Source organism: Podarcis melisellensis (assembly GCF_964234715.1).
Source record: "Podarcis melisellensis genome assembly, chromosome: 5".
Classification (NCBI taxonomy): Eukaryota; Metazoa; Chordata; class Lepidosauria; order Squamata; family Lacertidae; genus Podarcis; species Podarcis melisellensis.
This window is the reverse complement of record NC_138537.1, coordinates 57,051,692-57,065,353: the sequence shown is the minus strand read 5'-3', so window position 1 is coordinate 57,065,353 and position 13,662 is coordinate 57,051,692. Positions and strand designations below refer to the sequence as shown.

Genomic DNA, 13,662 nt, shown 5'->3' with positions numbered 1-13,662 from the left:
TTCAAGCACAGTGAATACAATGCCTACAGTATTAAGTGTGTGTAGGTACACATACATGCAAATTGCAGCACAAATTTTAGTGGTGGGGTAGTTCTGCATATGAAAAGAAACACAGAGACAGAAATCGCTGCTCCACTGAACAGAATGGCAAAGTAGGCACTGAAGAGTTTTGTTTATACAACAGCAACAACAACAACCACACATCTGGGGCTCTCAGTAAGAGTGACTCGTTCTCATATTCCTAAAGAGCAGGCACTGTTGTCCTATGGGGGGGGGGGAGAATTCTGAGTGGTGACACTTCCTTCAAGCCAGTAATTTTTTTCTCTGTGTAATTACATAGATTCTAGTTTCACTCAAAACATTTTATTGTCGAAATGCTGTGCTTTACATGCCCACTGCAAACCAGATAAAAGAGCTGGCAGTTGTAATTGTACTTAAAAATCGCCACATTCACTGTTAGCATACTGAAATGGAACTAAGCAAACCACAGCCCAAGGATATTAGAGTCACTGACCCCTAAATGTACTCAGTTGTGAAATTCAGCAGAATCCGATTGGATAAGGGAGCTTTCATTTACATAATAACTAGGATATTATTAATCCCTGCACTCAGACTGGCTAAGGGCTATTAGCCACAGTCCATGAAGTAGAATAATCACTGAACAGTTGAGAGCTAATTCAGCTAGGGATTCTAACTGATAGGTACTTGTGAGGGTATAAGCCAGTCAAAAAGAATTTGCATAACAGTTATGCCATTAAACTCATCAACCTGCCTAACCCTTGAAAGCAAAGTAATTCATGTTTAAATTAATTTGGCACAGGGCAGGGGTGAATTGGTAGGGGCCCAATGGAACGTATAAGGCAACCATTTCTACTTGGCTAAGACCAGTTATGAAGGGATGTATTGACACTGTTCAGTTATTGGTTAGTTAACTGATAAAATTCAGGGGGAAGCAACACGTTTGATATTTGCTCCAAAATTTGGTAGCCAGAGACTGACCCACTTTGAACTTCATTATATTAAATTCAATGTGATGCACAGCAGCGGCCCACATAGATTTATATGAAAGGGAGGGGAAGTCTTGAGCCTACTGCCCGCCCCCAAATAAACAAAAGAAGTGTTATTATTCTGAGGAACTGAAATGGTGCTTTCATGAACTATTTGAGTCACAATCTATTACAAGGCTTCACGATGCATTCTTCAAGGTTAAATGATGAAATGCAGAAATATGGCTGACTCTATGGGAACACATTCTCTCTCAATGACAGCGTGAACGGACCTCATTTGGAGGTGACAGTATCCCAGGACACAACTGTTAAACTGTCTCAAAGATTTGGCAGGCAGAACTACTTGAAACTTGCTATACATTATAATAAGCAGAAACATATTATGGCAAATATTTACAATAACTAATTGCTGCACTAATGTACATTAGAGGCTCCAGTTTATGTATATAGACAAGTCACTGTTATCTGTTCAAAATGTGGATGTTACTTGATCCCATCTGACACCTTTATATGTGGTGAGCATCTTTGTAAATATTATTACTGAAATACAAAGTAGGAGGTGAAATATAATGATATATATTCCCATCTACTAACATGCCCTTGATTCAAACAAGATAAATTTTTCCAAAAGCTCTTCACTTCTTTCAAGAACAAGGCAGATTAAGGGCCAAAGTATATGTGGCATTAAATGATCTCTGCATTTCATGTGCTAGTTTTTAAACTGTAAATTGCATCCATGAGCAAGGGCAGCCAAATGAAGGAGAGATTCAATCCCTCCTTCCCTTGTTGTATTCCTATTCTAAAGCTGCAATTTGATTTTGGGCAAATCCCCCATTGGAGCTAATCTGCCATTGGTCCAGTTTGAACCTAAAAGAGCTGACTGTTCCTCTAAGTGGTAACAATGAGTAGAATCAACGTTCTAAGGAAGCAAACATGATATGTGACACATTCGAGACCTCTTCAGACCTAGGAGGCACTTTTAGCACAAACATTTGGGGACCCATTTATTAATCTTTTACCATATATTTGCATGGTGCTATTGCTCCTGTTGAGGTCCACCTTACCTTGGATCAGGCTGTGACCCACTAGTGAATCCTGACCCACCAGATGAAGAAGAGTGCTATGAGATACATAAAAATATGCACTCTAATATAAAAAAATTATATATAGACTGACACTTTTGTGCTTGTTGGTAGATGTAAATTTGTGTTTATAGTTCACAATGACATAAGAAGAACCCTGCTAGAAAAGGTCTGTCTACTCCAGCATTTTGTTTCCTACAGCAGCCAACCAGAGACAATAACTCCCCTTCTTATTTTGCTTTGTTTCAAACATTAGCACACAGAAAGCATTTGGGATAATTTGGGAGTCAATAATTGATAGGCTGGCAGGTATACTTTGGCTAGGATCCAAAGAGCTACTTCAGTTGAAGCAAGGCATTTATAATAACACAGCAGAGCATGTATTATAAGCTGAGCCTTATTTCATATCACAAGCTGCTTTTGAAATTCATCTCACTTGCTGAAGCAGATGACTAACATGATGTGTAACTCAAAAGAACTACATATGTACCCCTGCCTCCCCTTCCCTTGTCTTCCCAGAGTATAAATTTTAGATTCCAAATTCCCCCAGGCCAGGGACCTATCCTCTTGTGTTCTGTAAAGTGCTATGCACACTGATAACTTGATATAAAAAAACAGATAACTGATCACGGTGCATTGGGGTGGAGGCTACTATTTAAAGAGACACACACACCCCGGCTCATGGAACCACTTTCACAGTTAACTGGTGAATGGATTGGATTTGAAGTGCACCCCAGAAATGGAAAATAAAAATGATAAGGCTGAGTGTACGCTAAATTGCCTTGGCAGCCAGGAATATTGAGCATATTTCCTTATGTTCATGCTGCTGGACCTTAAATGTGGCATGTGGTACAATCCCCTGCTCTCCACTTTTTTGACTGTGAAGTATTTGCCACTGAGTTCAGTAGGACTTACTCCCAGGTATGTAGAGACTGCGGTCTGAATAGCACTGAGATTCATATAAGTACACAAGTAATAGCAATTTCACCAGTGCTGTTTCTGGGGCACTGAAGTTTTCCACAGGATTTTATATGCAGGCAGGGCAGGGTAAATACAGAGTTCAAACTAGATCGTCCTTGCACACATATTTATATCCAAACCACAGCATTCTACACTTCACCTCGTTTTCAAGTGGCTTACTAAATTAATTCTTAAACTTGCTAACAATTTTTTTTAAAAAAACCAAACTTACAGAATTTGGGATAAAAACTTGACCTAATTTGGATGTTATCTTTTAACAACTTGCTTTGCAGTATGCAAAGCTACCTGAATCTGGCCTGTAACCTTAAGCTTTCTCAAAGCTTCACCTGTATTACAGCTATACAACAATTAGTTGACTATATTACATTAGAAACGGACAGCCCACAGGCCACGGACAGCTCGTGGAAGGCAGTCCCTTCAAATGTTCAGGTGCTATATGTCGTATTTCCAGCAATAGTGTCTAGGAGCTAGAAAGCAAATTATAAGAGTGAGAGTGATTTGTATGCCTTTCTTCATAATAAAGCCCTGCTGCTGAATAATGACTTTGAATATTTAGTTATGGTAATAGTCTTCATTCCTGTTGGCTACCACAGGCGACTGGAACATTCGCCTAATGGGGGTGGACAATGCACATCACTCAGGGCAGAACATGTCACCCACTATGTTTTTGCTAAGTATGGTAATCTATAATGTGCAAATTATAGGTGAACATCCTGTTCATTTTACATATTTTAACCACAGCCATCTGCTTAAACTGTCTGCCCTTGAATATCAAAGTTCATAGGCATCCTTATATTCCAAAGCACAGGTGTAAAAGTATGGCCAGCAACCCACTGGGGGAAATAAGGTGTTAATTGCTGTAGAAAACGAAAGCAAACAAGAAATAAGCAAACACTTTTAATCATTTCATGTTCTTATCTTTGTAGGCTTTCATATCGGACTGGTCAAGACACATCTAACTGTGACACATGCAGGAACAGTGCATGTATAATCTATAGGTAGGTTAATAATTGCCATGTTCCTTTAAATTGGGTAAAAATGATTTTATTCTCTAGTGGAAGATCGAAAGCAAGTCAATGTTTTAAATTGCCATTTCAGCACGAATGCACAGAAGACTAGGAAATTAATGTTTATTGCACTATAAAATCCAATTTATAAAGTATTTCAGATATAAAAAGAGAAATGAGACGAGGACACGTGTGTGTTCTGTATTTGCACCAGGCACACACAGAAAACTTCAGCATCATGAGAACGTTGAGCTTAGGGGCAATGCTGATGAACTTGAAAGCAATACTCAGTGAAATCTCAGGGGTGCTTTGCACTTCATGTTCCAGACTTCTTGTATGTACCTATTAAACGTGTTAGAATCAGAAGTAGACACACTCATTTTGCTTTATGGAAAGACAGCCAGTCACAGACCTCCACATCATATCTACTTGATGAACACATGGTAACATGCATGTCTCTACTTCAAACACATTTTCAGTGAGTACATATCCCAGGTATCAATTAACATGTATTCATTAAAAATGCCAAGTGAACTCAAACTGAGAAACTGAAGGGGTGAGGCATTGTGGGGGGTCTGCAACATAACTAGTAGAATCAAGATAAATTATAATCAAATAAATTTTAAAGTTTGAAACACTAAAATAATGCAGAATTTTAATAGCTTTAGCACGCTACATAAATAACACAGCACTGCATCAGAGGAAAATATCAAATATGTGCCACTATTCTCTGCAACAATGACAGTGAGGACTAGGTCAGTAGGAGGAAATGGACTGCAACAACTGAGTAGCTCAGGGAATAATGGTGGGATGCTTAGAACACAAAAGGCTATATTAGTGACTACATTTCATATTTTAATTCTTATGGTGTCTGTTTGAACAATATATCAAACACAAATTGAAATGCAGGAAGCCTAATGCTATCTCATTCATTCTCCTTTGTAATGTATGCTGTTAAAGAAATTAGGGGCTCTAACTTCAAAAGTTCTTAAGGGCTCAATAGCTTCAGGTGGATTTTGCTCCCAATTTTCCAATTGCACATGATGTTTAGGTGAAAATAGCAGCAAATCAGATATGCTTTTGCTGCATCATTATTCAAAGCTATTTTTGTTAAAAGTTAATATTTGGCATCTGTATCTTTGTGGGGATGCAAACCACTGAGTCTTGGGCTTGCCGATCAGAAGGTCGGCGGTTCGAATCCCCACGATGGGGTGAGCTCCTGTTGCTCGGTCCCAGCTCCTGCCCACCTAGCAGTTCGAAAGCACGTCAAAGTGCAAGTGGATAAATAGGTACCGCTCTGGCGGGAAGGTAAACGGCATTTCCGTGTGCTGCTCTGGTTTCGCCAGAAGCGGCTTAGTCATGCTGGCCACATGACCTGGAAAAACTGTCTGCGGACAAACGTTGGCTCCCTCGGCCAGTAAAGCGAGATGAGCGCCGCAACCCCAGAGTCGTTCGCAACTGGACTTAATTGTCAGGGGTCCTTTACCTTTTTACCTTATTTTATATTAAGGTGAACTAAAATAGTAACTTCAGAAAGAAGCATGGACGTATGTAGAAATTTATATATCAGATGCATTAAATACTACAGTTCAGTTTGCATTTTAACACTGTAAAGAGGAGATGGGGAACTTGTGGTCCTCCCTATGTTGCTGAAATACAACTTCCATCATCCCTGACCACTGGCACTTGGAGTCCAACAATAGCTGGAGGGTAACAGGACACCACACCTTGCAGTGAAGAATGTCTCAGATTTTTTTTAAAGAAAACCCTGTTCTTTCCTTATTTTTCATTAAATCCCCTCTTCCAAACATTTCCACCCATGTAAGGGCTCCACACCAATGTTTACATTAAAAAAGTCGAACCTTTTGGGGGGGGGGGTTGCCCTAGAGTAAAATTTCTGGAATAAAGGCGAAAGTGGAAAGAGAGTTGCACATCCTGCTATTTCCGGAAGCAGCTGTTTGGTTAACGTTAGACACAATTGTGTTGTAATATGTAGTCTGGGTGGGTGGCAAACAAAACAGGAGCCATAGTAGTTGTTATATTTTTCAGTCAGCACTCACAACCATATCTACCAGCATGGGAGTCTGAGCTCATTGGAAAACATATATAAATACCCTTGTTCTCTATACTGGTGATACAATCCACTACATCCAAACATTAGACTCAAACATACATAAAGTGTTAAATGTGTAAACAGTGCATCCAAGAAGAGTAGACATGAAACAGGCTCCCCTGCCAGCTGTCTAAAACTTTCTCGTCTTTTTCCTGTCCCTGCTTATTTAGACTGCATCACCTTTCACTCCATCCATATTTTTACAAGGATAAACTTCACTGTCCTATTCCCATGAGGTCAATAATAAAATCCAAAGAGCTGGAAAGAGAGGGCTTTCCTTTCTGGCAACTGTAATGCAAGAGGCAGCAGAGAAAAGCACTGCACTGTTCTCCAGAGACTATTGCCTCTCACGCTCACTCTGTGCCCAACACCACAAACACACACACATAGAGTAAAGGTAAAGGTACCCCTGCCCGTGCGGGCCAGTCGTGTCCGACTCTAGGGTTGTGCGCCCATCTCACTTAAGAGGCTGGGGGCCAGCACTGTCCGCAGACACTTCCGGGTCACGTGGCCAGTGTGACAAGCTGCATCTGGCGAGCCAGCGCAGCACACGGAAACGCCGTTTACCTTCCCGCTAGTAAGCGGTCCCTATTTATCTACTTGCACTCGGGGGTGCTTTCAAACTGAGAGAGAGTCATAAACACATAATCAAAGGAAGTTCATTCATGTGGCAAAACCACCTCAACATACAAAGAGAAGAACCAGTCTGAATGTGAGAAAGCAGACATGAGAGAATGGCCCTCTCTAAGCACCTCCACTTACAGACAAGAAACAATTTTCTAAATCTGCCCTGATTAAAGCATATTTTGTTTTGAACCAAGGCAGCTATTTAAGAGGTACTCATAATGTGCTTAAGAGGCTGTGTATAAACTCAGGAACATAATCGTAGGGTAGAGGTAGGATGTGCTTAGAAAACGCATATAAATGAAACCCCTTTAAACTGGCCTTAACTGAAGCATAAAAAGCAGCCTTACAGCAATAAATCTATTGCCCTCCTGACTACCCAACTGCATCCTCTAATGTCAAGTACAGCAACTGAGAAAGTGAAATGTAGAAATTATTAAATGTAATTAATTTTTCTCAATATGACATTCTTGGAATGTTAATGTACCATGACACAATAGCTGGTGTCTAATTAAAGACCACCATGGCATGAAAGATGAAGATTTCAAACAACTTAAATCTTCTTTTCCTGTTTTTTTTTTCCTTTTATTTTACTGTTCATCAAAATACCTGATTATTTTGACCAACTTTATCAGTGCCTAATATTTTTAATATACACCGAAGCTCTTCTTCCTACTTTCTGGACAGATTTCAAAGTAGTATGCAGTTGGCTACTTGGTTTTTATGTACGGGGAATTTGGTTTGTCATATATAACAATGATTTATTTTTTAAAAAGAAAAACATCTGCCCCTGATGCCACATTGGAAAAGTTGCTCAAAGAAAGGGGGTGGGATTCTCACTGGTGATTCCCCAAATACATCCTTTAAAATATCTTCTTTTCTTTTTTTTAAGAATATGTAAGGTTGACTTGGGGTAAAAACTGTAGGGAAAATAGTAAGTGGACACAAAAGCACAGGTAACTAAAGCCTCAAGCATATTTCCAAAGAGATAATGGAAATGAGGCTTGTGCTGAGTGTTCTGTCCAAGACAGTCAAGAATCTCCAGCCTGCCTGGCTCTCCTGCTTCATATAGTCTTATATCCCCAACCAGGGCCTGATTTAGGTTTGACGAGGCCCTAAGCTACTGAAGGTAATGGTGCCCTTTATATGCCCAGCTGTCCTTTGTCAACAACAAATTGTCACTGTCATTGTGTTGAATATATGCTATATGGTAATTTGTGAACTTAACAGGTCCATACACAGCACAAAACAAAACAAAACACTGTTGCTGTATGTAGGTTTTATTTTATTTGTTTTTTATCTAATATTTTGGAAATGTACATCCAGGTTTTTTCCTTTAAATTTTTGGGGGCCCCCCTAAGCTATACCTTGTTTAGTTTATATGTAGATCCAGCACTGTCCCCAACTAAATTGCTGAAAAGGGCAGGATAGCAAGGATAGCCAGCCTGCTCTTCCACAAGGAACATTGTCTAGTACTCAGCACTATAGAACACTTTTTGCCAACCTATGTGGGCTTCAGATTGTGAGGAGAGGTCTGCAAAAGTATTTTGTGATGGGATATGGGAGTCAGTTCTTCAGTACTTTTTAAAAACAATGACACTGTGCTAACCCGAGCAGCCTTATGGATCCCAGTATCAGTTTATACTGCCCATTTGATTACACTGGTCAAAGTATAACATCTTACACATTCAACTCCCATTTATAAAGTAGGGGGGGTCTAAATCTAGAAAAGTATGATAGCGTATACATAATGCAATGCAATGCATATATACAGAAGTGTAGAGGTGTCTTCTCTCTCTCTCTCTCTCTCTCTCTCTCTCTCTCTCTCTCTCTCTCTCTCTCTCTCTCTCTCGTAAGTAGACACTTCTACATAAAACATATTCCATTAGTTAGTAGCAAAAGCTTGCATTATCTATCTGTAATTTGTCTTATGAGAAGATACTGTTAAATGCACTGACTCACAAGCTAGAATAGATGGCCAAGCCTCAACTTTATAATTTAAGGTTGCCCCAAGCAACCTAGTGACTGAATGAATCCTTTAAAAAATACAAATTTATTTCATAGCTGAGAAAAAAATGGCAACTTTAAAAATACATAATACACTGGAGTGACAATTCTTTTCAAAGTATTGATTAGAAAAAAACAGATAAAACCCCTAAAGCTTTCATATAATGAATATAATAAAATTATTCTTTTGTTTCGCGCCGACAAATGTTCAAGCTGAGAAAATCTATCCCATTGGTATTAAGATCACAAAACAGAAGATCAAGTATATCCTCCATTCAAAACCAGTTATATTTTATAGAACAGCAAAGCAGAAGTACCACCAAATGAGATTAATACAGCTAAAAAGTTATACATTATCACCATTATCAAGATAGAGCCAGAAGCTCACATATTTCTGCCTTATTATGACTTACCATTGAGAAGTAATGGCATTTGTATGCAGGAAAGGTATTAATCCGATTCCTAGCCTGTCCAAAGTAACTTTTAACAAAAAATGAAAATTATATTCCTTCTCTGATTATTTCCTAGTAGAACTGCTCTTTCTACCCCAGTTAAAAACAGCTTTTGTTTAATATTTTGTACACTGATCTTGGGCACTTACCATGAATTATCTTAATGGAAGAACCGTCTAAAGCATTCATAACAGAATTCACTTTTGTTGGAAAGTCAGAAGCACTCTAAGTGCTCATTCACGGCTATTTCAGGTTCAGAAAAGATTTTGTATCTAAAGCATACTGATTAATTTCTGCAGCAGCAAAAAAAAAAAAAACCCTTAAAAAAAGCCCTGATTAAACCAGACTACAGAAGTTCTTGAGAAATATTCATGAAAGCCATGCTAATGTATCATTTGGCTATTTTCTGTCCCTCTGAATTAAAAAAAAAATGTATTTGCTTTACGCAGTAATTTAATTTTACCCTAGGTATTATGGTTCTCCTGGTGCTAAATTCTGACTCAACTAAAAACAGATTATTATAATCTGAAATACAATCTTCAAGTCCAGATCAGCAAATGAGAAAGTTAAGACGATCTTAGTAGATGAAAGCTAATTAATATCACCACTAAGTTATGTCTCAATAGGGCATCTTCACACCTAAGAGATTTGAGGATCAGTGTTTAAAGTTCTCAAAGCATGACACAGTAATTCTTGAAGCAAAGCCTGTTTAACTTAGTTAATGCAAACCACAGAGAACAACCCTTAAAGAAAAATTTAAAAGATAAAAATCATACTATAAAGATACATGGATATATAGACAATAGACCAAATTCTCCCTTTGTCCCACAAAGTAAGTTTGTTCCTGTTGCTTCTCTCATCAACTTTGACTTGGATTACAATCTACCCTAAGTAGGAGACACTTCTAAAAACGTAGCACAGATGATTCTCAAAGAGTTGTTAGGCTACATCCATATGATCAGCTTAAAGTGTGTCATTATTTCAAGTCAAAATTAAAAGGCAATAGAATGATATTCAGTTCACGGACACATTCCAAATAAAACAGTATATTGGTAGGGTAAAAGTAAGGGGTTGATCTGCTGCTGCTGCTCCCATTTATTATATGGATTATGTGAACATCAACAGACAAAAAAATAAGCACTTTGCCTGCGCAGAGGAGGCTTACAAGGGACATCAACATGATAATGTGTTGGATGCAAGACAGACAGACAGACAGATAGATAGATGGATAGATAGATGATGATAGATAGATAGATAGATAGATAGATAGATAGATAGATAGATAGATGATAGATAGATAGATAGATGATAGATAGATAGATGATAGATAGATGATAGATGATAGATAGATAGATAGATAGATAGATAGATAGATAGATAGATAGATAGATGGTAGATAGATAGATGGTAGATAGATAGATGGTAGATAGATGATAGATAGATAGATAGATAGATAGATAGATAGATAGATAGATAGATAGATGATAGATAGATAGATAGATAGATAGATAGATAGATAGATAGTAGATAGATAGAGATAGATAGAGATAGATAGATAGATGATAGATAGATAGATAGATAGATAGATAGATAGATAGATAGATAGATAGATAGACAGACAGACAGACAGAATTGATAAACTAAAAGGGATCTTCCTTCACACTTTCAGGTAAGGGGTGTTTAGTTGGCAGAATTGAGGGAAAGGATTCTAATTTGGTATGCAATGTTATTTTGGAGGCTAAGCAATGTCATGTGAGAAAGGGGCGTGGGTGTTGGAGCTGAGGCAAGATCTGGGCAAGCAAGGAATAGCTTGCAAATGTGAGAGTCAGTGGCGCATGAAATAATTTAGAAGGTGAAATGTTGGGAGGAACTTTGGCACAGGATGATTTAGGGCAGTTTCAGGCGCCAATTACTGATCCTATCTATAATTGTCCTACACATATTCATCTTTTTTCACTGGATATTTTGGACTATGACACCTGAAAAAGCTGCTGTGTGTGTAAGCATGTCATTCCATGGATGCACAATTCAAATCTAGCTATGTGCTTATTTTCCTGCCATGAGATCCTAAAGAAGAGATCCATGCTGCTTAGAAATGTTAATGATTATGCGGTATAGGCATATGCATCTACCCACAGGAAAAAACCATGTGCCAAGCTGGAAATTTGGTACATGATTTCCCACAGCTCAAGAGGCAAATCACTGTATAGGTTTCTATTATTATTATTATTATTATTATTATTATTATTATTACTACTACTACATATATAGCAACACTAACAAAGTAGTTCAACAAAAGAAGAAAACTATTGAGCATAGACAGTGGTTTTTAAAAGCAGTTTGCCTGTGCCCCATGCTTCACATATGCTATCTATATCTCTAACCTACAACATATGCTGGTCTGAAATTGATTGGGAATATTGAATTATCAGCACTCAACACAAACATGGTGTCCTAGCCTTAACAACTCAGTAGCTCAGGCCACTGAACAGCAAAACACTTGGCCAAACTATACTGGTTTGTAAACAAACATACCAACAAAAAAGCTCTTTAAGCCTGATGCAAGTATATTCAACTCCCTTCTAGTGGCATGCATACTCTTTAACTTGGGTCCTTTCTGATCCTTGAAACTCGCCATTAAGGAACTTAAGCTTAGTCCTATGTTCAGTCTGTTAACCAGAGACTTTATGCTGCATAGATTTAAACTGACATATATTTTTGTACTAATATTTCAATAGAAGCAAAAACACAAGCAATGTACCATTGCTCCAGCCCATTGCTTTGGAACAATTCTGTCCAATATATTGGACACTGGGGGACAGAGGGGAGAAAGAAATCAACAAAACCCAGTCCAAGCTCCAATCTGACACTGCATGTTGTATCTGACACTTTTATTGTAAAGTCCACAGATAAGTTCCCCATTCCTTACTTTTGCCTAAAGCCATATGCCCCCTGTCTCCCTCATAAAAGAGCCTTTCTGGGTGGTCAGGAAACCTTCTGAATAAGGGCCTTGGGAGCAGGGCTACTGGAGTGGAGAAAACAACAGGAAACATACTTTCCATGAACTTCCTTGTTAAAGCATTTGAGTTCAATCCTAAATTTAGGCAATCCCTCTCTCCACCAGCAACCTCCCTGAATGCTACCCCATTTTATCCAGGAGGAGACCTCCAAGCCTCCAGAGATGCTTTGCATGGAGAGGGGGCAGTGAGACGAAGGGAAGTTTCTTCCACAAACCTCGTTAAGTTAATGTATCTTAGAATCCAAGCCAAAATATATGAGCAACACTTTCTCTTTAAATTTTACATATACAGTTGAAAGATTCCTGTGTTAATTAACATTGTGACAAAACACAATGGTTACTTGTTCCTGTATCTCAGTTTCTATCATCAAAGAATCCTCAGCCCTATTTTTTCACATGGATATGCAATGATAGGACCAAACAAATACATTAGGATTAAAGGGATATGTCACCTTGTGTAATATTTTCCCATTTTTTGTGGGTGGGTGGGGGGAGGGAGGTTATAAACCAGATTATTTTTTTCCCTTAGCTATGAGCTGTGCTTAAGTTTATGATTGTTTTGCCTTTCCATCATTACTTTTGCTTTCTTGGATCCATGAACAGGTGAGGAAACTTGCTATATAATTAACCTACTTTGTGTTACACAAGAATTGCCGTTCCAAAATTGTGTGTGTGTGTATCTCCTTGCCCAGATTGCTGTGCATTACCATTACTAATTGCCCTTTTGCTATAGCGTGAAATCATGCCTCTTTGTTTTTATAAATTAAATCTGAAATGTATTTTACTAATGTATGTTGATCTCTTAGCTATAATTTCTTCTGAATCTTTTTTCCTTAACTGCAGGGCAGCCAGCAGGGCTTTCCACTCCACATACTGCTTACAACTTAGGATGCATATTTTATGAGCTTAACTTTACTTTTATGTGGCAATTTTAAACCTTCAAATGAGTAACAGATTTGAATTTGTTTCTCCCTTGCAATCTTTATGTTTCAAAGTTCTGTTTAGTAACATGATGATCTGTGCCAATTTGACAAGCTTTATCTTTATAATTGGCTGAGCTTCAAGTTTGAGTTACGTTATATGCAGCCAGGATTTTGCCTTATAGAGACAAAGCATAAGCAAAGAGGTCATTATTTCAATAAGTTTGTGCAAAGCTTAGAAGACAGCCTTTTTCAAATACATATAAATCAGATTGTGATGCTCATTCATTCAAATGATGTATTCAGAACCCTACAGTGCTGATCCCTTTCATGTGTGTGAAGTTGGTAGCTTAAGAACAACTAGGCAAGGGTTTTCATCCAGTTGTTTACCCCAAGTAGATGGAACTTCTTAATTTATCCCTCATTAGCTGCAAGCTTACTCTATCATGG

The 13,662-nt window shown here is 38.2% G+C and overlaps 2 protein-coding genes across 7 annotated transcripts in view; one reads left to right on the top strand and one right to left on the bottom strand.

Moving 5' to 3' along the window:
* DOCK1 (dedicator of cytokinesis 1) overlaps positions 1-13,662 on the bottom strand; it is a 383,360-nt gene that overhangs the window by 222,216 nt on the left and 147,482 nt on the right. The gene's annotated exons all lie outside the window — the stretch shown is intronic.
* The window catches only part of INSYN2A (inhibitory synaptic factor 2A), a 60,720-nt gene that overhangs the window by 42,121 nt on the left and 4,937 nt on the right, over positions 1-13,662 (top strand). For all 3 annotated transcript variants that reach the window (XM_081912771.1, XM_081912770.1, XM_081912772.1), the window contains one exon: positions 3,997-4,068. In XM_081912771.1, coding sequence (XP_081768897.1) covers positions 3,997-4,068 — 72 coding nt within the window. The remainder of the gene's footprint in view (positions 1-3,996; positions 4,069-13,662) is intronic.